Below are 24294 nucleotides of genomic sequence, written 5' to 3' on the forward strand. Positions count from 1 at the left end.
GTTCTGACCAGCAGCAGCAGGGCAGGATTCTGCACACACCACTCCCACTCCAAAGGCCACGGACAATTGGATGGCAGAACCTTTACAGGGGATGCAAAGTGGCTTTTATCTACCAGACCTATTTGGAGACACACCCTGTGCCTCCTGCTCTAACACTGGAGCCCACTACCACCCTATGCATGTAGGCAGCTGTAGTTACTTTCTAACTCTTCTTTTCAGGCAACAGTTAGAGTTTTTATGCAAGCAGGCACAGAATGGTGCTTACTTGCACAGTAGCAGTGTTTATGCTGACATGAGCCTCTGCAGCTGCATTGTACAGATTTCTTTTCTTTTTTTCCCATTCAACAAAAACTTAGGGTGATGCAGATGTGGACAGCACTACATATGATGGGACAACTCCACTTCACATAGCAGCTGGAAGGGGCTCAACAAAATTGGCAGCAGTTCTCAAAGCAGCAGGTATGGAAATAGATCTTTGCTGGAGACTTCTCTTTCACAGTGACAATTCAAGTTAGAAGGCTGCAAAGCAGAAAAGAATGTGCCAGTGGACTTGCTTAAATGGGTGGAGGAAGTCAGATGTTAAAAGCAAGAAGGTCTGAATTTCCTCAGAAAGTCCTGCTCTGATCTGAGGTGCTATACTCATCACTCTTCAGCACCACCTAATGGCTAGAAAGGCAAATTACGTTGGTAAAAAAAATCTCAAGAAGACTTTGGGAAGTTTCTTGAGTATCTTTTGTAGCTTTTATAGCTGTAGAAGTGGAGAAGAGATCTTTTCATGTATCTGGGATAAGTGTTGGATTGCTTTAGAAAGAGAAAGGCAAAGAAAATCCCATCACTGAAGCATGAGCTTGTTAGTGTCTCCTACTGCTGTCACTTTGGAAGAATTAGGTTGGAGTATTTATTGGAACTTTTTGCCAATTGTACTTAAAGCTAATTTTTTTCCTTTGAAACAGAAACCCAAGCCTCCCATTGCTGAGGCTGCCTGCTTGGTTTTTTAAAAACACCCTGACTTTCTCTGACACTCTAAACAGCAGCACCACACCATCCCTTCATCCCATGCTTGCAACATGGGATTGGGAGTCAGTAGGTACAACCAGAGCTCTTTCTTTGGCCCTAAGGCTCAGCTTGTGGGTTCTTTTCCCTCTTTATAATGGAGAGTAGCATTGTACAGAGATGTGACAGCATTTAAATGTAACTGATAAAAAGAGCTGCTTGCTAGTTTAATATAAAATATCATTTACTTGGAGTAGCTAAATTAGCTGATTTGCCATTCAGTACATAGAATGCATATTTTAAATATTATTGAGAAGCAACTTGAAGCCTCTTTCCCCTCCACCCTACCCTTGTTTTTCAGGTGCAAATCCTCACATTGAGAACTTTGAGCCATTGTTTGATCTAGATTATGTGAAAGATGATGAAGATGATGATGAAGGGATTGTGCCTGGAACAACACCACTAGATATGGCAGCCAACTCTGAGGTATGTGATCTGTTTTCTCTTGTAGTTTTTTGTTGTTTCTTTTTCTAATTATAAAGGATAGTTCAGCTCTCTCAGCCAGCCCCTTTCATTGCATCCAAAATTATTGCAATTAATTTGCCATCAAAAATTAAGCTAATTCAGCCATAAAATTCCCCTGATGAAACAGCACTGGAAGAAAGCTCCACTGAACTGACTGAGGCTGCTGAACAGAAATGAACAGGCAGTTCTTGAAGCAGTTGCACTGCAGCCTTCAGTGTGGGAAAGCATTTACTGGGTGGGCAGCTTGTGTTTGAAGGCCTGTTCTCCAATGGGTTTCTTTGCTGAGTGTTCTTCAGAATTCCAGCCTGTGTGTGGTGGGAAAATGCACTCCTGTGTTCTACCCAAACAGTGATTGAGCTGATTATTGTGCATGTGCCTTGGTGTGAATGTAAGGGATAAGCAGTCAGCATCTCTCATCATCTGGAGCTGGAGAGTGGTACCAAGCTTAGGTGAAAATCTCAGTCAGGCTTTGTATTAAATTACTAGTTGCAGACAGGCAGCAGCTCCTTGCTTAATCTCTGCTACTGCCATTTACTTACTGCCAAGACTTCCTCTGTGTCTTGAAAATAGTTGCCAGAGGACACAGCTTAAAATAAAGAGAGATTTAACTTCTCAAGATTTTTCCCTAAAGTTTAGCACAGGTTTTGTACAGTATCCTTAGTCATACTGAGGCTGGGAGGGAAAAAATGCTGATTTACAGATGGAATTTTATACAACACTGCTGAGACTTAATGGACACTAACCAGATTTCTGCTAAATACTGACTTTAATGTGTTCTCTTAGGTGTATGACATATTAAATGGCAAACCCTATGAGTCAGCAGAGGTTTTGGAGGACTTACTCACACAAGGTAACACCTATAAGGACTTGACAATACCCCTCTAGTAATTGAACACTGAAAGAGGAGTGGCAGAAGACACTGCCCTGCTTTTACTGAGCTGGTGAGAGAGAAGAGGTGCCCTCCCACCCTCTCACTCATAGAACAAGCATGAGTCCCTTAAGATGTCTCAGGGACAAAGAGTACATCTGCACTATTGCAGCAACACATTTGTAATGCTGAGATTGGACTCTCAAATAGTCTTCAGTTTAGCTTTGTTTCTGCTCAAAAATGAAGTGGTGCATGTTTTGTATAAATAATAAACTAACATATTTCTCTGTTCCCTAGGACATTTGAGAGAGCTGAATGAGAATTCCAAGATGCAGCTTTACAAACTATTGGAATTGCCTGATCCAACCAAAAACTGGTCCACCCTAGCACAAAAACTGGGTCTTGGCATACTTAATAATGCCTTCAGGTTGAGCCCTTCCCCATCGAAGACTCTGCTGGATAACTATGAGGTGATGTGCTGTAACAGGTTATAAAGAACATTGATACACGTAGAGAACCTTGTTCTCCTGCACAGTGAGACAGTGCAGCCCTGCAGTTTTAGCCAGCCTGGATCATGCTGAGTGTCTGATGTCTGCTCTTTCAGGTGTCTGGTGGTACAGTTCAAGAGCTGATCACTGCTTTGAGACAGATGGATCACACAGAAGCCATAGAAATAATTCAGGAAGCACTGTCCACCTCACGCAGACGGCCTCCCCTGGAGGACAGCACAGCAAAAGCTCTTCCATTATCATCACCGCTCACCTTTGCAAAGGGAGAGACAGGTAAAACTGACAGCAAAATATGAAGAGCTTTATTTAAGACTTTTTTTCAGTTTCCCCTCCCCACTCCATCTAGAACTGTTAGGATTGCATGCCTTCTTGCACACACTGCTTCAGCTGCTTACTGGTTTCAGAAATATTTTGCTGCAGTGTGACCCCTCTCATCATAGATATCTGCTAGGCATAGGAGAGGGAAAATTAACCACTTTAATCAGCATGCCTGCATTACAGTATTCATTGTACTGCTGCCCTTTGCTAAAACCAGACACCTGCCATTTGCTAATGGTAATGCCTTGGATGTACTGGGAATATAGGCAATTGTCTCCTAGGTGTGTACAAGTGCTATTAGCTTTTGACTTTATTTTTTCCCCCCTCATAGCTGGATAAACAAAAATATTTGGGGCTCCTGAACTTCTCAGTAAGACTTCAGTACTAAATTTCTCCCTCCACAATGTGTAGCACTCCAAACTGGCCCAGTGTTCTGTAGGCAAAGAAACTGGGGATGGCTTAGGTTACACAGGACCTTTAGTAGCCCTGCTGGCCAACTCCCTGCTCAGAGCAGGGCCAGTGGAACATGACGTGAGGTTGCCCATGTTCTGTCCAGTTGAGTTCTGAGCACCTTCAGTGACAGAGGTCCTACAGTGGTTTTGGGCAGGGAACTCTACTAAGACAGGTTGTGAGAAGTTTGTCATCAGGGCTGTTCAGTCATTGCCTGGCCAGGTTTAGTAACAAAAATGTTTGTTTTTTTCCTGTTCAAACACTGGTAGTGCTGCCTGTAGCCAAATGTGGAAACTTACACCCTGTGTAAAAACACTGTAGGTATTTTTGGTAAGAAAAAAGAAACACCACAGTCACTCCATTCCAGTCTAACATTGCCAGTTTATTCTCCATAGAAAACTGTTTGGTCAGTCATGAATAAACCTTCACACCCACCCAAAAATGTGCTTGTACGTACACATATTGCCCCTTTAGATTCATCTTGAAGGGCAAGAGCTGTTCTGCTCTCTCTGCAACATGGAGGGTATCACATAGCTTATTTTAAGATGTTTGTTCAGAAAAACAAGACTGAACTCTTAAGGTACCACCACTGTTTTAGTCACGTTGATCCCACATCGTACCTTCAGTTTCAGCTCTTGCAGTCAGTACTCCTCCTGTGGATCCTGCACAGGTGATAGATGCTACTGATTTGTTCCTATTTCAGGGTCACTTACTTGATGAAAGCTCTTCAAATGTTTGTCTCAAAAAGAAATCTGTAAGTTGAAATAACATGAATTAAAAGTTTTAGGAGCCTCATCCTGGAGCTGTACACTTGCACAGTGTGACTCTGAGAACCAGAGAACCTTTTGTCCTGCGATCACCTCAACTGGGCAGAGTCCTGACCCGCGTGCAGTGACAGCTTTAGTGTCAGCAGAGCACCAGGCTTCTCATCCCATCCAAGCTCCAACTGCAAGCTGATCTCTGCCAGCAGTACATCAGATCACGTGCTTTGGTGCCTGGAAACATTCAGCACAGCTTTTCCTATTACAATGCCTCATGTTAGACTTATTTTCCTACAGAAGAGCTTAACCCTCTTGGTTTGTATTCCTTAGGCTTTTGTTAAAGCAACACAAATGATGATGTTTTTCTTCTCTCTGTCCCTCAGGTGAGGTCTATAACAGCAGATTCCAAGACCCTGAAAGTACATGTGACAGTGGTGTGGAGACCTCCTTCCGCAAGCTGAGCTTCACCTACTCAGACTCTCTGAGCAGCAAGTCCTCACTAACACTTGGCAAAATGGCCCTGGGCTATGGACATGAAAGTTCAGGGCAAAGCAATTACATAGCTGACTAGTGATCTTCAATTGGCAATATGCAATTACAGGAACAAATGGGACATTTCAAATTACATCAGTGTCGTCCTGGCCAGAGGGAAGGGAACTCACAACCAAAAGTGCACTGGAAGAATCCCACCTGAACCCGAACAAATGGCAACTGCAGCATGTGACTCCTAGCCCCTGCTTCCTTCCTCAAGTCAATTTAATTGTGTTCAGTTACAAGCCCTTTGCAGCAACCAGGGCTCCACTGCTGCATTAATACACAGGTCTGGATGTTGTGAGAGACTGACTGAGCTTCCCTGGTCTGTGAGGATTTTCTTTTACAGAGAAAAAGAAGTTGTTATGCATAATACAAACTTACTGAAGAGGTTAAGCACACAAGCAATCAGAGGATACAGTTTCTAGCTGCTCTCTTCATAATTTTTGCAGCACACCTTGCATGCAAACAGCTTATAACTGGCAAAGAAAAATCATTACTTTAATCACAACAGTGACAACTTGGCAAAAAAAAAGAGAATCCTAAAAGAATCTTGTATATTTCAAATAATGTATTTAAACTTAACTTTGGTGCCTCTTATTCAGAAATTTTTTGAGTTTGACATTTTCCTACTTGTAAATAGTTTTTTTTATATCTGTTCCTTTTTGGAAAAGCGTGCTTTTTAAATGCTTATTTTTATTTTACTTTTATAATAAAACCCCCAAAATTAATGCTCCTGTTTGTGCCTGCTGTGATTTTTACATTACTTTTCAAGTAGCGGTATTGAAGATTTAGCATCTGCAGTTTAGGCATTGATACAAGATCATGCTGATTTCCAAGCACTAAAATGAAAGCTTGCAAGCCACCTATGCTTTAAGAGTAAAGCCTCTTCCTTATTTTAGTTCTCATCATTATGGCAGCAGAGAATCATTTACAGTGAAACCAACTAGTTAGTGTCCCAGCAAATTTCTGATGAGACAGCTCTCCTTTGGGCTGTCTAGAATCTCCTGTAGTAACTGTGCTCATGAACAGTGTTTCTTCTTGTCTGACATCAGTTCTGAGATTGTGAGTGTCCTGTTATGGATGTTGGCCCAACTAAACAGAACAGGCATCAGAATTCATTATGAAAAAGCCAAGAGGGGTATTGTACCATTGTCACTTACTTCTAGCCAATTTTTGTGGCACAAAGATAGAGCGTTGACAGGGTCGTTCTTGGCTCAGCTCAGTCTTCGGTAACCTGGGTGTCACTCCTGAGAAAGTGAATCAAAATAAACCTTGAAAATGGTTATGCTTAGAGCGGTAGCTGCTGTAATGAATTAAACTATGAGTAATGAAAAAAACTTGTGAATTAATTTTATAATCCAGCTGAATTACTGAGAATGTTAATTACTCCCAGAGAAGATGAGTAAAAGTGCCATTCTTGCTTTCAGTTCTTGTATGTATAATCATCTAGGCAGTGTCTAAGGCATATAGAGTTTTGTTCAATTAATGTACTCCTCCAGTGTTGTCTTTGTATTCCAGTTCTAATAGAAACAGACAATGGGTCTCATATTCCAGGAGTGGAGGGGCTCTTTAAGCCCCAGGAGAGCTGCTGTTCAAGTAAAACACACCTTCTTCTTCCAGAGAATTTCCAGCACAGCTCAGGGGGCTGGCAGAGATTTTTACTGAGGTTTCTGCAATCCCACGGGTCACCAGGGCACCCTGGCTGTTATGCACACCTTTTGGCTTTAGTTCTGACCAGCTCTGCTTTTAAATCACCAGGAGACACCTGGATTTCCTTAAAGCAGTTTGTGACCAGATTTTGCGTAATAGCTGTTTATCAGGTTAGTGATCATGCACGGCAGGCCCTGTGTATGGCAGTGCTTTAAATGGCAGTCTGTCAGTTTCTCAGTTTCGGTGTATTTAATAAAAAAGGCTTTAATCTTTTTTTGGTTTTTTCCCCTTTGTTTAGAGATAGAAAAATATTACTGAGTGTGTCATCCTACACCTGGCTTGTAGAGAGAAACCTCCAAACTTAATCTGTATGAGCGGTGGAATAGAGCGTGCTCTGCTATTCTGCTGCAGTAATAAACACCAGAAATTTGTGGAAAGCAGCAAAAGTTGTGACAACAGATCTCTTCAGATGTTCTCTACATTTGATATAAAATGAATGCCCTTGATTTTAGATTGGCTGCTACAGCTGTACATTTCCTGGCATCATCTTGGCATGTATGTACAAACTTTGAAAGCACTGGAAGTTCTAGGCAGCATTCTGAGATTCTGTGGACTGCAGGAAAGATAAGGATTCTCACCTACCTGTAGTGGTGCATGAACTGTCTTTTCTCCCTTGCCTGGAAAGTAAAACACTTCTTTCATGCATTTAAGAAAAGAGAGCCACTCTCCTTGCTTCCCCCAAGCAAAGTGACAGGAACAGTGGTGCCCATTTGCTAGCTCATGGTCAATACTCACCCACCATCCACAGCTTATGGCATTTCTGGATGATCCTGTGGATGAAATAAAGCAGTTCTAGACTAATGGCCAGTGGTGCAGTCCAAACTTTTGCTGGCTTCAAAAGATTCCTACAGCAAAAGACAACACAAGTTAATTACCAAGGAGTTGATTTCCTCCTTTCACTATTATCAAGCAGCCTGATATCCCACTTAGAGCCAGGGTGGAGTATTTTTTTCAAGGCTGCAGAGGATTCCCATGGCCTCATTTAAACCAAACTACCATAGAATTTTTTAGCCATCCAGTCACCCTTGCAGATGCACAATGCAGAAGAGCTCTAGCTCAGGTATTATAGGTTTCTACTGACTGACTACTTCTTACAGAGATGGCCTTCTTTCATTTAAGTTTTGGCTTTCCACGCTAATTGAATTAATTTGGGGCTGTTGGTTTGCTACCTTGTAACATCTGGCTGGAAAGCAAGGTTATGTAAACACAACTCTTGGATTGAAACCTGTCCTAAAAATGTCAAACCACAAGTTCCTGGTACCCTAAGGGGTAAGAAAGAAAACAGTGATTCTGACAATAAAAAGGCTGGCTTGTAAGTTTCAAAGCCCAGCTCTCCTGTACTGAAAATAAGAAATTCACTGGCCCATTTCTCTGCTCCTGACACTGGTTGAAGTCACTGAAATGGTCTCTGCTAGACATCTCCAAAACCAAAAGGTAACTAACAGAAGTAAAAGTACTGAAGAAATACGTGCCTCTAAGGCAGAAAATTTGTCCAGACCACAAGGTATGCAAACAACAGGTAACAAGAAAGACTAACAGAGAACTATCAACACTTAGTAATTTTTAGATACATTTGCATGCTTCTTTCTTGGAGAAGATGCAGAACTTGAAAAAGCTTCCAAGGACATGGAAGACCTATTTTGCTCCAGTTTACTGGCCTTGTGTGGCAGAAAGTACAAACAGGTGCCCTCCAAAGCTCAAAATGTGCAAGCCCAGAATGTGTTCACAGCTAAATCCCAGCCAGAGAATGGTTTTAGGACAACAGATTGGCCAACACCATACAGTGTTCTTCCCAAACCTGCTCTCAAGTTCTGTTCTGGAAGGCCATTTGTCATGGCTGTGGGGCACTCTGGCTGCTGCTTTTGCCATCAGTAAAGAACAGCCCAGAGCGGCCTGGGAGCAAACAAAGGCCATGAGCACAGGAGAATTCACTGGTCCCTAACAAGACATTGCAAGGCAGCACCCTGAAAGAACACTGACAGGGCCAGTCCTCCCTACTGCTGCCACCAATAATGCAATGACACTGAGGACAAGCACCACACCTAGCAAATGCTCTCCTAAGGCTCCTGCTGCCCAACCCCCTCAGACAGAACTGGCAATACAGGTGTGCTGCAGCTGCAACAACGCTCACTCAGCTGGCAAGATCGATGTGTGGGTAGGAGTGCAGGTACCTCCCATCTCTGCCCTCATCTGAGACAAAGGCAGAACAATGTAACCAATACAGCACAGGATGCCACTGTGAAAGTACCAATGGTGAACCAAAGCACACCTCACAGCCACTGCTGCATGGTGAGAACAGCTTCCATAAAGATACACCTACGACAGCACCAGGAACCCAAAAGAACATATTAAGGATATTGAAACAATAATGGAAGACAACCTTTCTCTTTAAATTCTGTTTTGTGTTCAAGCATTTGGCTTAAGCAATTGGCAATCTTTCATAATGGCACCTAGTGCTGAATTAAAGATTTTCAGTGAGAAAGAAGGGATCTACTCCTTACGGAGCTCTTGACCTTCAAAAACAGCAATCATTTTAAAAATTGCCCAAACCTTGCTTTGTCAATCTGGTAATTGCAGAAAGCAACAGAGAAAAAAAAATAATAGAATACAGTTATGTATAACTGTGCTGGTAGACTTTATTTGCATAGCCACTTCATTAATCATTTACCACATCATTTCTTTCAAGATTTTTCCTAAAAATTGTGCGAGCCTAGACGAGGTCACAGTTATCAAAATTAATGAATGGGTTTTGCTTCTAGCAATCTAAAAATTTTTCTACATATCTCAAACTTCACTCATATGCTGAGATGAACAAATATCCCTGACCTCCAGATAGGTCTCTTGATTGTCTCTAAACAAGTGATTTCTCCAAAGTTTTATTTATTCAACACTATTAAGTGCCATTTTGAAATTCTGTCTAGATGTTGCTGGAAGAGACATTTCTCCATCAGTGTAAAAAAAAGACATCAACAGACTTGCCCTCTTCCTAATACACTGCAGCAGTACATATTAATCATATATTCTCCTAATTTTTTGTTTCTTACCTTATACTGACTTTACTGATGCTTTGATTCCACCTTGATTCCAGGACACCAAAAAAACTGAAGGATTTTTCTGGTATTGTTGGGCCGTGATGCCTCTCAGAATAACTTTTTAATTTCCTTTGTCAATGCCTGCATTTGTTAAGTTTTACTCATGATTGTTATTTTCCCTATTTTACAGAATCTATTAACACTGGCACATACATACACATCCATATTTTCATTGTTTTCATGTCTTCTTTTAACTAGGACTTGTTGTGAACCAGATGCAACTGCAGTTAGTTGTTTTGGTGACCCAATAAAGCATTTGTAAGAAACTCTATTTATCACTTCCCTTTCATCTCTAAGTTCTTCCTCTCGCTCAGGAGTATGTCAGTTTTGGTTTGGGTCACCAAACCAAAGTATCAACATGCTCATTAAAACTGTGATCACAGCTGAAATGGAGTCTGAATTCTCCAATGGAACACAGAGCTGCTCCCCCCCAGCACCAGTGAGCAATGCCCACGTGCTGCTTTTACCACAGCAATGGACATCAGGGGCAGAGCTCATTCAAACTCCACCTGCTGTGGTGCTGATTCTGCTTTGCAACAAATTAATATTTGCTTGGGTGGACAGAAGATCCTTGTGGAACCCCAGCAGGATCCCAGCTGCATTTCAAACCATGGCTGACAGACAAGCCAAGCCAAATGTTTAGCAACCTGCCCATGGAGTGGCTCAGTGGCCTATTGGAGGCAGTCCCAGCTTCACTCCCTGCCCTTCTCCCTTGCCCCCAGCATACCTGGCTGTTATCCTAAACTGAATTTCCACTTACAGAATAGTGAAACTAGAAAAAAATATGGATGTGTTTTCAATACACCACGTATATTATATGTAAGCTTTGCTGTTGTTATCTTTACATTGAACCAGCAGTTAAAATTCACAAGACAGGAAGAGACAGTATGTTCTTCAGACAGCTCAAAGTGCATGTCACTTCAGCTTCAATCAAATTCTTTCAAATTTGCTTTTCTCCTCCTGTTTCACTCTTTATCTAGAAGGAAATGAAGTATTCTCAGACAACGTCCAGTAGAGAGGTCAAGACTAGTGAACTTTCTAGTTCTGCAACACTGGTAGGTTCCCAAGGATAAAACACAACCATTTTCTTCTTTTCAGTCATGAGGAAACCATTATCACTAAATCTGCCTCTTATACTCCCTACATCCAGAGTAACAAAAGGAGCGATTGCGGTGGTCTGAAGAACAAATATATAAATGTCATCTTGTTGGGACACAGAGGCCTGAAAGAGAAATAAAAAAATGTATTATTGAAAAAATACATGTTAAAGAAGACCCCAGTTACACCCAAAACGGGAAAGACCTGCATATCAGTAAAACAGGCTGAACAACCACATTTGATCAAAAGTAGTATTCTTCATACTAAGAATCATGTAAAAACTGCAAATGTTACTAGAGCCTTCCTACAGAATACTATAGATTATGGAAAAATGCCAAGAAGCATTATCACTTTGCCATCTTCTTATGAGAATAACTGAATAAATGGTAATCTGAGTTCTACATAGTACTGTAGAATTTACTATGCAGTGAAAGAGATTTGTCCTTTCACCAACATTTCACTCAGCTTATCAATTCACACCTACTAAAAGAGCTTGCCTTTCAATGATATACATAATAGAAATACACAGAAGCAAAAGATGGTTAAAACCCAGTAAGACAGAAAGACATCTCATCTTAATGCATCATGGCATTGAAACCCTTATACTTGATTTAGTTATATATAAAAAAATAGTTCTAGAATGTAAGGTCAAAGTATAATGTTTTGTATTAAGTTCTATGAGTACTTAAATCTCAGAGAGACTAAATCCCAGCCAGGATGCATTTTCATGCAGCACTCCCCATTCACCATAAAGAAAGATTATTCTACATAACTTTCAAATACCAGTTAAGCATATATAAACCATATAACCAGTTAACCTCTACAAAAAGAGGACAAATTACAGTCAGTGCAGGCATCACGTTCCAGTTACAAGAAAAGCAATGCTATGCAATTTTGAGAAAAAGCACACATCCTCTACACAATCTGTTTCCTGAAGAAATATAATGCTTTTGATGCTTTTTAAAACCAATTCTAGGAACTGTAGCTCTTGGATTAGCAACGTATTTGAAAGTCTAGTTAGCTTATTGGTTACTAAGTATAGACATACCAGCCTCTTGCAACACAATGGTTCTCTTAATCACAGCTGCCTTTCTTAAAATGACTACTGTGCATTTATCCTTGCTAGCTATCCTTGTTAGTTAATATTGCAAAGACAACACGGTTACAAGATAAAGAAATGAAATTTTCAGAAATGCTCCAGTTGCAGAGCTTTTCTAATTGATGATATCATCTATAAACCAAAAAACCAAACCAAAACAAACAAAAAACCTCCCCACAGCATGACTCAGACTGCAGATTGTACCACCAGATGAAAAAAAAAATTAAAACAGGCTGATTTCTTTTCTTTGTATACTCAGGAGGCAGGCTGTGCTGCCGTGAAAGAGATAAGAAGAGAAAATCTGGCCTATTTTCTTTTTGTAAAGCAATTATGCTGGTCCAGATTCAAAGAGATTAGGCCTCTATTCCTCTCTTGTTCAGTTTAGCACTAAAGAGCAAAGCTGCAGTTTGAAAGCCAAATGCGAGAACACAAAGGTCCCCATCCTGCCCATTTGATGATTAGGAATTTTCCAATAAGATGTACAGGCTAAGAAGTGAGGTTTAATAAAGCATGTGTGCACACACACACACAGGGCATGCAAGCTCTCTATATACATAGCAAGCTTGCTAGGAGCAGAAGAAATCTAGGAAAAAAGCAGCAAACTGACTAAATGACAGTGCTACACAACATTAATGGATTTTTTGCCTGTTTAGGAGACTGACACACTTGTCAGCTATTAAGAAATAATCACTACCATGCCCTTACTGAGGGCAGGGATTTGAAGGAGGAAAGGAGCATGCAATGCTCTGTATTAGCGATGTTACACTGATCTGAGAGCGTGAGCACTTCCAGAGGAAACACTGCTGACAATAATACACCCCACACTCAACTGAACCAGGATCACCTAATCCTGACACACAGTGCTGTCTGCAAGCCAGAACACTTGTCACGATGCTATTGGCTGTCTAGGCACAAAAAGAAAGGAGCAATGCTGCAAGGTGGAAGACAATCTAAACAAATGAAAGGGAGATTTCATTCTTGAAAACAAAACAAAACCCAGACAAAAACTCAAAAACAAATACACAAACCTCAGCAGTCTTATTTGGATACACATATAGTGACACCAGAATACCTGGAAGCCAGAATAGCAACAACCAAGGAGAAAGAACATTCAGTGGAATGAGACACTGCACAGCCAGCAAACAACCCTAACCAGTAGGATTAGCAAAACCAAATGCAGTAATTTAGCATGATTGATGCTTACACTAAGCTGGGTCTTCTCTAATCCCACGGCATCCTTGAGTGATGAAAGGAAGTAATGGTTCATAGGACTCTGGAGCCCATCTTCTCCCACGAGACAGAAAGTAACAACACAGCTTTTCCTGCTACAACATCTGCATCTTTCCAGAAGGTCACTGATGGACTCCTTGTAGATGGGGACAGCACTCTGTGCTTTAACAGTCACACCTTCCTTGGCAAGGGTGCACAAGGGCTCCAAAGAGCTCCAGGCGTGCACTATGACCTATCAAGCACATGGAGAGAGCACAAAGCTTAGAAGAAAGGCTCCATTTGTGAAAACAATGCAGCACCCTAGATTTCAGATTGCTCATTACAACAGATGCTTTTCTGACAGCACCAGCTGATTTCCACCTAGCAGGAAACTAAACAATAGATATAGCACAAAAACAAGATAATTCTAAAAACCTAACAAGAGGTCCATTTCAAACAGTCCAGAGCTGCTCTTGATCTGCAAGACTTTTTTGTTTTCTCCAGGCTCCTTGAAAGAAAGAGATTGCCAATTCCTGCCAAGTGAGTGTTGGGAAATGGAATTACTGAGTGACTAATTTGTTGACTCTTTTTGCTCCCTTCCTGGATTTAAAAAAATGCTAACAGAGGATTTTCTTGAGATTGCTCAGCGTTATCTGATGTAACCCAACTGGGTATGCTAGAGTTTCTGTATAATCACCCTTAAACAGAAGCAAGCCCCATCATCTTAAAAGAGATTGTGAAGGTTATAGTAATACAGCAAAATGCATTCCAATTCCATGCATTATGAATATACCCTTTTTAAAAGAGCATAATTTGGAAATTAAGCACTTAATGAAAATTACAACATTCTATTTCATACCTTTTCAGTTATTTTTTGCCTTAACAGGAGTGTGCAGTCAGGAATAGATCTTAACTCCTTTCAAGAGTTAAGTTCCAAATCTTCTTGAAATGCAATATACAGTATTTGTCAGAACTATTCTACTGCCAACACTTTTCTGATGCTATCAGAAAATCCGAATTTCTGTCTGTTAGAAGAACTCAGACCAGAAATTAACAATTTCATTAAGTGCAGTCCTACTCCAAGAACTGACTATCCAGAAATCGCAACCATTTTCTGTAGCATATATTACTCCATATAAGCAACCTTATAAATCAGAAAATTCATGGAAGCCCACCAGACATAGCAATGATCTAGGAGCTGACATACTCATACTACTAGTGAGTTACTCCTGGTCTCGAGGTCTGTTTTCCCATCCTTCACACTGTTTTCACATGGGACACACTTTATGTCAGGAGCTATATCTCACAGTGGAAAATGGTCCCTAAATTCATCTGGGGTCTGGCTGCCAAATGATTAATAGCAACAAAACATAACAAGCTGAAAAGGAAGACACTTGTCTACAAGGAAACACAGTAGTCCAAATACTAACTTAAAAATCTTATCAGTTTCTATAGCATTATCAGAAAACAGTTAAGGCATCAATTGCAAAGTGGTGACATACATAGGTGACCTTCCAATTAAAGACGTGCTGTTCATATTTCAGAAGATAATCCAGTCCTTTTTCCCAAAGCTGTATAGTTTGAGTACTGGTAAGCAATGGTACAATCCCTTTTCTCCCCCCTACTTCATCAGGTTATCGAGTTCTAACACCCAGGGAAGAGTTTTGTTAAGCAGTTAGGTACCATTTTTCACACTTTGTTCTATTTAACCACCAATCCCCTAAGATTTCAACAGAATAGTTCATTTCAGCCTTGTACCTACAGGCTATATACAAAGCAATTCCTTCTTCTGTGAAGCACTACACACATCTTTAATAAAGAATAATGTTGCCCCTAAGATTAAACACTAGAGTTGCATCTCATGGTGTTTGAGCATGGCCTTACTGAAGCTTGTCTGTACAAAGATGTGCTCATTTCAGCTTCTCACGTTTTTGTAGGAGGCACTCAAGAGTGGTGAGGTAGGTGTCACTTACCCTTAAAGTCAGTTTGTGGTCCTCATGAAGATCTGAGACACCATAAATATGCAACATCCCTTTGTCTTCATAGGCCACAGGCAGCAGTGGTGCAAAGAAGTTCTGGGCAAAATAATGGAGCAGTTTCCACTTACCACCATACTCTAAAAATGGTTAAAAAGAAGAAACACTGAAACTGAATCCAAGATTGTCTTGTAACACATTCCCTGTTATGTGCTTTTTGGTCCTGCTGTTGGCAATGCAACATTTCCCTCCGCCCTTTTTCATCTCTATCAAGTGCAAAGAATGACTGAAGGTATTCTTGCTTCCTTCCAGGCAAGGCTCTGCCCTGGAAAAGATCTGATGCTCTTTCAAGCTTTGAGCTCTCCTGAAAGTTTACATTTTTCTCTGTCTCTGTGCTATCAGAGCTACACTGTCATTCAGCTAAAGGAAGCCTTGAACACAAGTGACAAGGCTGACACAGCATACCACACATAAACCAAGCAGTGGAGCATCTGTGCTGTTGAGAATCCAGACAAACACACTGGCATTGCCACAGACTATCACTAGTATAAAAAGAGACAAGGCACTTATACAAAGGGCTCTCTTGCCCTTTTTCAGTCTTCCTTTCAGCTCTTCCTTAGAGGACATCAGTAACAATAAAGACAAAAATAAGTTCCCAAACCAAAGACAACTGTGAGCTTGGCAAAACAAATTTTCCAAGATCTAGAGACAACACCTTCTCCATGGGAGTTAGTATTCATGACAGGCACACGGCAAACAGTTCATGCCACTTCTTTAATGGAAAGCTGTACCTCATTACTTTTAATACTTTGAAAGTTTGCCCTTAAACTGGAAAAGCCATCAAACTCTGCATCCTCTCCAAAAAAGGCACTTTCGCTTTCTTGCTTTGCAACACTGCCACACAACCATTTTAAAAGAGAAGCTGCATCCATTTCTTCCTCTATTAACGTTCCATCTAGCACCCACTATCTGCATTTTAAGTTTGTCCTTGCTCAACCATTATCCAGTCACTGAAATGGCACTAAAAAGAAGTAGCAAGTCAGCTGCACCATCTCTCAAGGAAAGAAAAGTTAAATACTGGTTTCATTCTTGTTTCTGGTTCTTTATTTTATACTACAAGTTTAAAAGCTGATGTATGCTTGATGATGTATGAAAAATATTTTCAGTGAGATGTTTTTGTTGTAACTCTTAGTAATTACTCCCTTAGTTTTGGTTCTGGTACAAAGCTCTTAGCACTTTCAAACATCTCATAATTAAAGACTTATCCAGAGTCATCTTTAAAAGGTTGTTGTGGCTTTCCCAGGGGGACTTGAACATGCCTTGTCTGCACTCCATACAGACATGAATGAACCTTGTGAAGAATAAGTGCATTAGTTCCAGTTTAGCATCTTACACATCATCTTGTTCTCAGCAAGTTCACAAACAGCTAGCTTGGAGAACAACAAGAGAAGCTCAAATCTGCCTGGAAAACCCACACAAGATAACTGTGCTATGAGATCAGTCTGTTGCCAGCAAAAACACCACTGGCATTCAAGTGAATTGCACTGAAGCAAACCAAAGAGATAAGGCTGGAGGAAAGCTTCAGGAGAGGCAGCTGCATTTCTTCAAAACAGACAGCTGATAAACTGATGAACGTACTCAGTACATTGGTGCTTCTCAGAATAGAACTGTAGAACCATTTATTATGGGAAAGATCTCCAGGATCAAATTCAGCTGTTCACCCACCAAATGCACCATTAAACCATGTCATGTTCCCATGTCATACCTGTACATCTTGTAAATACCTCTAGGTATGGTGATTCCTCCACTACCCTGGGCAGCCTGCTCCAATGTTTGACAACACCTTCAGTGAAGAATTTTTTCCTAAGATCCAATTTAAACCTGCACTGGCACAACTTAATGCCATTTCCTCTTATCCTGTCACTTTTTAATGGAGAAAAGGGGCCGACCCCCACCTTGCTATGACTCCCATTCAGGTAGCTGGAGAGATCAAAAAGGGGGGTGTGGGGATGTGGGTGTTTGTATGTCCCAGCCTCCTCTCCTCCAGGCTCCCTCAGCTGCTTTCCACAAGCCTTGTGCTCCAGACCCTTCCACTGCTCCACTGCCCTTCTCTGGACACGCTCCAGCACCTCAATGCCATTCTTGTAGTGAGTGGCTCAGAACTGGACACAGAATTTGAAGTGCAGCCTCAACAGTGCTGAGTACAGGGGGAAAAATCCCTTCCCTACTCTTTCTGGCCACAGACACAAGCCAGGATGCCCTTGGCCTTCCTGGCCACCTGGGCACACCCTGGCTCATGTTCAGCTGCTCTCAACCTGCACCCCAGGTCCTCTTCCACTGGGCAGCTTTCCTGGCACTCTGTCCCTGCCTGCGGCACTGCCTGGGGCTGCTGTGACCCAAGGCAGGACTCAGCACTTGGCCTTGTTGAACCTCATAAAACTGGCCTTAGCCCATTGATCCAGCCTGTCCAGATATTTCTGCAGAGCCTTCCTGCCACTCCCACCCAACTCAGTATTGATTGCAAACTGGCTGAGGGAGCATTTGAACCCCTTGTTCAGATCCTTGATAAAGATATTAAGCAGAGCTGGCCCCAGTACTGAGCCCTTGAAATCCCAGTAGTGACCTGCAGTCAGCTGGATGTGAATCCATTCACCACCACACTTGGCCTGGCCCTCCAGCCAGTTTGTTTTCATGGTGAACAGTGCACCCATACAAATCATGAGCAGCCAGTTTCTCCAGAAGAATGTTGTGGGAAATTACATTAAGGCTTTGCTAAAGTCTAGGCAGACAACACCACAGCCTCTCCTCATGCACCAACTGCATCAGCTTGTCACAGAAGGAGATCAGGTTGGTCAAGCAGGACCTGCCTTTCAAAAACCTGTGCTGGCTGGGTCTGATCCCCTGGTGATATGAACAAAGGCATGTTCTGGCACTCCAAGGACACTTCCTGCCAGAAAACATTGGTGGTTTAAAGAACAAATCTACCAAAAATAGGGGGTGCTAAAAAATTACTCTTCAGTCATTAAACTTGAGAAGATGGGAGATTTGGACTGGGGATGGATTATCTGAAACAGAGTAAACAGGGGAGCAGTATCTGATCCAACAAACAGAAGCTATGGGCTTTGTAGGAGAAATGGGCAAGGAGAGTCTGGGAGGGGTTGAAATCTCTAAACCCCCAGGACTGCTACAGGACTTCCTGGAATTTCCACTGTCAGTTAATTAAATTGCCAATGCAATAGATGTTGCTAACTGCAGAATCCAGGCAAAGCCCACCACAAGCTCAGACAAGTTACCCAGCCTGGTCTGAGGTTTCAGTGCCTGTTGACTTGAATTTTTTTCCTGAGCTTAATTCACATAACAAAAATCTAGGCTTCAGCTGTCTTATATATGGAAATGAATAATGCAATTAATATAGAGCAGTTTCTGCTACTTAGTGTAATATAAAATCCTGTTTCTTTTTGAATAGGTCCTTCTCTCAATCTCTGCTGTGCCTTGATTTCCAGATGGATTACACAGCCACATTGGAGAGGGAAAGAGACAGCAGGGATCCTCAAAAAACCTTTCCAGCAAGGGCGACACACTCAGAGTGCCATGGCACTAAACTTCCACAGGAAAACCCAAGCAAACAAAAACCCAGCCAACAAACAAAATCAAACAAACCACACACTTTAAAGTTCGCACCATTTCAAAACCCACTCTACTACTAAGACACCCATTGTTTTGGAATGTTTGAAACATCATTAGTCTGCTCAACTCAGATCAGCTTTTAAGACTGGTATTTCCTTTTCCAAAAAAACTAGAGCCATTTTAAAGAACCAAAACTCAACTGCTGCAGCAGTTTCACACAGGAAGTGTTTTCCAAAGACAACTTTTCCAGCAACAGGATCTTAATAATACATTTGTCAAAGTAACATCAGACAGCAAGGAAAACTGAAGCTAATTAAAAAGCCCATATTTTTCAGCTCTTCTGTTGTCAGGACTAGAACTACATTCATTTCTTTAAAAACAGGCAGGTGGCATATCAGATGCACCACGAACACAAACCCAAAAATGGATGTAAAAAATCTGGAGGTCAGGAAGTTATCATGAGAAACCTCTGGGTTTAAACTTTCCTCTTACAGATATGCATGCCCAAAGGCAACAGTTAAAAGTTATTTAAAATAGCCCTGGGGTGGTTTTCTCCTCCTCCCACATTTAAAGAAATTCTTACAGAAATCCAAGTTCCTCAATTTTTCTTGACAATATCAAGGGAATTGCACTCTCTGTGGTATTAAACTTCAGGACAGGAAACTAGAATTAGGTGTGTAATGAAACCCAATACCCTTTTTCTGACTCCTCCCTAAAGCCTTCTATACTGATGGCAGGAGTGCAAATAAACAGATCTCCCTGAAATGATTTTAGATTAATCACTTCACACCATTAAATGCAACCTGAGAAACATGCTGCTAGTTCCTTCCTCACCTCAGCCTCATGAATTCAGATCAATTATTCTCCATAACAGCCTGTACTGGGGCTCGCCAGGGGCTCTAAATATTGAACCTGCAATAAAAGTCAGTTATCTGCTCGAGGGAATCTCAAAACTACGAGCTGGGTACCTCAGGGTGACACTTGTCTGGGAATGTCACAGCACTCCACCAAAACATACTGCAGAGATGCTAAAGCACCCGACATGGCACAGCCAGCTTCACAGCTGGGTGCTAACAGTCAGGACCCAGTTGTGATAAAAGCTGTTTATTCTGAGCTGAAGCCAGAGGTACTGTGACACAAGTGCTGTGCTGTGTTTTCATTCAACCCAAGCAAACATCTTAAAGGTAAAAGGAGAAACATTTGCTACCTTCTTCCTTCCCCACCATGTGCAAACATCTCTGCTTTGTACCGGAAATTATGTAAACCCCTCCATGACTTTCTGCAAAGTAACAGATTTAAATAAAAGCACTCATTGGTGATACTACTGTGTCACCTAACAAGATGCAGAAACGTGGTTTTGAAGTGCAAATAAAACCAATTTCTCCCAAGTCTTGCATAATTTCAGCCATTAGCATTTCAAAATCCCTCTACCACACTGCCTAATTAAATGAATATTAAACCTTTCCTCATCTCACTGAGGGAATACAACAAAACAAAGGGACAGCTGTATCTCTGCTGAGCTTCTTTCTTCTAAACTTCAACAACATATGAATAATTCAAGTATTTGATAAATATTCTACAGTGATGTCATCTCTGTACTCAAAAAGACATTGCATCTATCAATACACCTGTCTTTACAAAGGGACACTTTTCCGACCATCTTTTTCTCTTGGGGCACATAAAACCTACGAGCATCACTCATTGCTAGAATCATAAAAGTGAACATTGTGATATTCCATTTCCTAATACAAGTCTAGAAAGTCCAGAAAGATGAGCATCATAGTTGGACCACTGCCTTACATTTAAATAAATTAGCCTCTTTCTTCTACTGGTTTTTGCTTTGTTATTGCAGTTATTTTGTTTGAATTAATTAAAAAAATAGAAAAAAAAATAGAAAGGGAGAGGGACAAACATCTCCCAGAAAAAGAGGGGTAGGATGGCATTTTATTCCAAGGGCACATCAAGACTGTCCATAGACAGTCTTACTTTTTCTAGTTTGTTCATATTTTTTCACACGTGAATTGCTTAAATAAAGATTTTCAAAACCAAAATATGTGAGAAATAACTAAAATGGAAAAAGAATCTACCCAAGTCCTATACAGTTGCCATAGGGCAGCTTCTCCATTTCAAAACGACTCCTAGAAAAAATGTTTGGAACATGAAACACAGCCACTTCCCTCATGCCACACATGCCTCATTCCTCCCCTACTTCTTACTGTCTAAGTGACTTATCCCTTTATATGTCTGATTAGTTTTGTGTTCTAAGAAGAAAAAAAAAAAGTGTAAATAGCATATTAGCAGAATAATTTAGTCATTCACCTCATTTGACACCCAGTTAGACATCAAATCTCAGCCAGTCATCTCCTATAAAAAGCTCCTCAGAAGCTACACTGAGTGAGAGATATCTTATGAAGTTCTATGAAAATCAAATTCATCATGAAGAAGATAATTCACCCCAGTTCTGAGACAGCTAAGGACACACAGCTAATGAATCACATTTAGAGATAAGCATCTCTCCCCCAGCTGACTAGAGAAGAAATCTAGATGTTCAACTTTTACATCATAAATCCCATCCTGTAATGCATTTCTAAAGGATGGACAGAAATATGTTCAAAGTTTGTAAAGGTATCCAAGAGACAGATCAGAGCTGTATTTCTTATTCTGATGCTTCCAGATGAGGAAAACACAACTGGCAGCTGGTGCTTTTTACCAGACTGTCACAAACTTACCCAAGGAAGCCCATGAAGGTGCCTGCCAAATGTCATTGAGCTGCCAGTACAGAGCACCCATGGTGTGTCCTTCTCCATTGATTATTTCACTTTGACTAAAACGATAGAATTCAGTTTCTGTCTTTATACACTGAGCCTGCATCACCTTGGTCAACAAAGAGACAGAAATTATTTTTGGCATATTGGATTTTACTTTTTTTTCAAAACTTGTGTGAATATATTGATACACGACACAGACTTCACAGCAACAGCACATAACTTTAAATTTGAGCCCTGTGGTGTATCCACCTGCGGTGCAGTGGAACTATGCTGAAAGGAGATCTATTCCTAGCAGCTCCCAACAGCTTTGCAAGCAGTACCCTTCAAGAATCTCATATCGGGCTACTTCCATACAGTGAGGATGGTCTTTGAAAGGGAAATCAAAGACAAGGCAAATAAAATTAAATTTAAAGTAAGCATTTTTTACATTAATTTAAATAACCCCCTCCAGAGTTGCAAAATTATGTTAAGCTGCGTTGCCTTCAATATACATTACCTTAGTGTCTAAACCCCTAAACTCTGAACTTACATTCTCACTACAGTCAAAACTGTGCATCAGAAAAGCAACCTTTTTTCAGCTGCACTCCTACTCCTTTTCTCCTTCTCCATGGCATCTAAAGACCACTTTGCAGAACTTTTCACTGGCCAGGTTCTCAATGGATGCTAAACAGACTGCTATATTTTCTTCACACAGTTTATTATTAGGCTGGGGAGATATACAGAAATTTTTAAAATAAAGTTAAAAGCCTTCAGGACAGCCCAAAAGGTAAAGATATTACTGCTGGTTAAACACTAAAGCAAGTTTGCTTTCTTTATCCTTTTTGCTATCCTTATTTTGGTATTAAATTGCTTAACCTGTTAATAAGGCCTTGACAGACTTAGCCTTACAGACACTCTCCCAGCTTTTTTTGAGTCAGGACCTCATGGTGAAAGCTTTATCCCTGGATTCAATTTCACAGCATCGTCTATCCCTGTTCTCTTGTCAAGAGTGCCAAAAATTCTCAAGCAATTTTGCTTTTATATAAAACTTGCCGACAGCAGCCCTCAAACATTAGAAACTTAGTGAGTGTGCAGTTACTTCCATCAAGAGTGTTTCCGAAATTCTTGAAACACCAAAAGTTAACAGCACTTTCAATCTGCATAATAGCAGTAGAAAGTTACTTAGCATCTTTTAAAAACTGCACAGAAATCACAAATAAAGAAACAAGCATGATGTAGAACTACTATGAATGAAAAGCAAAATACATGCTTCTGATTTGAAAAAAAACCCAAAATATATTCTCTAAAATATCAATATTTGAGTCCATAATAAAACAAAAGCTACTACTAATCTAATTAATAGAGAACTACATTCTTTGGGAAAAAATTTGCTTCCAAAGCTCATGTGCCCCATGTGGCAAGAATCAAAGCAGTGAGCCTACAGGAGCCACATGAAGAGCAAAACATCCCCACCCTGGAACAGGGAGCAACATGCAGCACTGGGAATAATCTTGTACCATGGAAGCCCAGCACATCCCTGCCTCCTCCCCCAGCTACATGAGCCCAGCTCAGGAGAAGGACCAAGGCAGCACATATTGGCAGACTTTCTCCTGGCTGAGACAGTTTCTGGGTAACTCCCTGATTATTCCAGAAAATTGGAATCTCTCTACAGTAGAGACAAGCTAGCTCCAAATTAAACTGGACTCTCCAGTTCTTCAGAATGGAAACTTTCTGTGTGATGGAACACTCCCTAAGGGACCAGGTCCAGTTCTAACAGCTGACAGAATTTAATGGAACAAGTACTGACAGCTGCTTCTGTGAAGACATCCCTGTTACCTGAGTGAGGTAAATCATATCCTTGAACTTCTTTACAGGATCTGGGCTCTGGGGAAGCTGGAAATGACGCCCAACCTCTTGAAGCATCTGAATATTGCCACCTTCATGGTGCTGCCGATGGAGAGAAAAATTGCTTGTGTAGGACCAGTCCTCAGGGGAGGAAACCTTTAAAAACCACAAAAATAAGGTATCTGAATGAAAAGGTAGAAGGTACAATGACAGCCAGGATACTGAGGAAAGGATATCCATTACAGTCTACTGATATCATCCAAAACTTTAAAACTGGTGGTATATTTCTAAAGTGCCTCATGCAGTCATGCAAAGATTTTTAATCACTAACACCCTTTGCTTACACTCCTTGTAGAAATAAATGAAAACACACATTGATGTTGAACCCAGAAGAGCAACTTTTGGCACAGTGGCATTTAACTTAATTGTCCTAAGGTTTGGGTTGGCCAAGGGACCTCAGAGTTTTGCTTGCATTGTTTCTGATAATAAATCAGAAACACCCTAGGTTAATATGGAACAAAGTAATCTAGTCAAACACATGGAGGTATAAAAGTTATATAAAGTCAGTAGGGGTATAAATTCTAATAATATGTATATATATTTTCAAAACCTGCCTCTGATAACAAATTACCATAAAACAGCTTTTTTCAACTAAAGACAATGACAGCCTAACTCATTAAGTTATTATTGCCAAGTTTTCATGGTAATTACTATCTCTACACAATCTTATCTAAATTTGTTTCTTTTTAGGCCGGATTGAATAATTCTTATTGTTATTAATATAGACGAATGTTCTGATTATGCTTCAGATAATAGGCTTTGCCCAGCAAACTGAAAGAAACATTCTGAACTCCTTTTGGTTGCATGCATGAATATCAACATCTCTCCCTGGACAAATGGACAAACAGCATGGTATGTCTCTGCTCCACTTTG

The 24294-nt window shown here is 40.8% G+C and overlaps 2 protein-coding genes across 6 annotated transcripts in view; one reads left to right on the plus strand and one right to left on the minus strand.

Annotated features, from left to right (window-relative positions):
* The window catches only part of NFKB1 (nuclear factor kappa B subunit 1), a 58179-nt gene extending 52493 nt beyond the window's left edge, over positions 1-5686 (plus strand). For 2 of the 3 annotated variants that reach the window (XM_039701996.1, XM_039701999.1), the window contains exons 19-24: positions 357-459; positions 1355-1479; positions 2302-2368; positions 2684-2856; positions 2991-3168; positions 4808-5686. In XM_039701996.1, the coding sequence (XP_039557930.1) occupies positions 357-459; positions 1355-1479; positions 2302-2368; positions 2684-2856; positions 2991-3168; positions 4808-4995 (834 nt within the window). In that variant the 3' untranslated portion in view covers positions 4996-5686. The remainder of the gene's footprint in view (positions 1-356; positions 460-1354; positions 1480-2301; positions 2369-2683; positions 2857-2990; positions 3169-4807) is intronic. The other variant, XM_039701997.1, reaches the window with a different exon arrangement.
* Positions 4025-24294, minus strand: part of MANBA (mannosidase beta) — a 51927-nt gene continuing 31657 nt past the window's right edge. For 2 of the 3 annotated variants that reach the window (XM_039702002.1, XM_039702000.1), the window contains 7 exons: positions 23353-23517; positions 21499-21643; positions 15140-15282; positions 13162-13419; positions 7404-10982; positions 6119-6205; positions 4025-4415 (listed from right to left, as the gene is read on the minus strand). In XM_039702002.1, the coding sequence (XP_039557936.1) occupies positions 10758-10982; positions 13162-13419; positions 15140-15282; positions 21499-21643; positions 23353-23517 (936 nt within the window). In that variant the 3' untranslated portion in view covers positions 4025-4415; positions 6119-6205; positions 7404-10757. The remainder of the gene's footprint in view (positions 4416-6118; positions 6206-7403; positions 10983-13161; positions 13420-15139; positions 15283-21498; positions 21644-23352; positions 23518-24294) is intronic. The other variant, XM_039702001.1, reaches the window with a different exon arrangement.

Source organism: Passer montanus, unplaced genomic scaffold (genome assembly GCF_014805655.1).
Source record: "Passer montanus isolate IOZ18808 unplaced genomic scaffold, ASM1480565v1 scaffold151, whole genome shotgun sequence".
In the NCBI taxonomy this organism is placed as follows: Eukaryota; Metazoa; Chordata; class Aves; order Passeriformes; family Passeridae; genus Passer; species Passer montanus.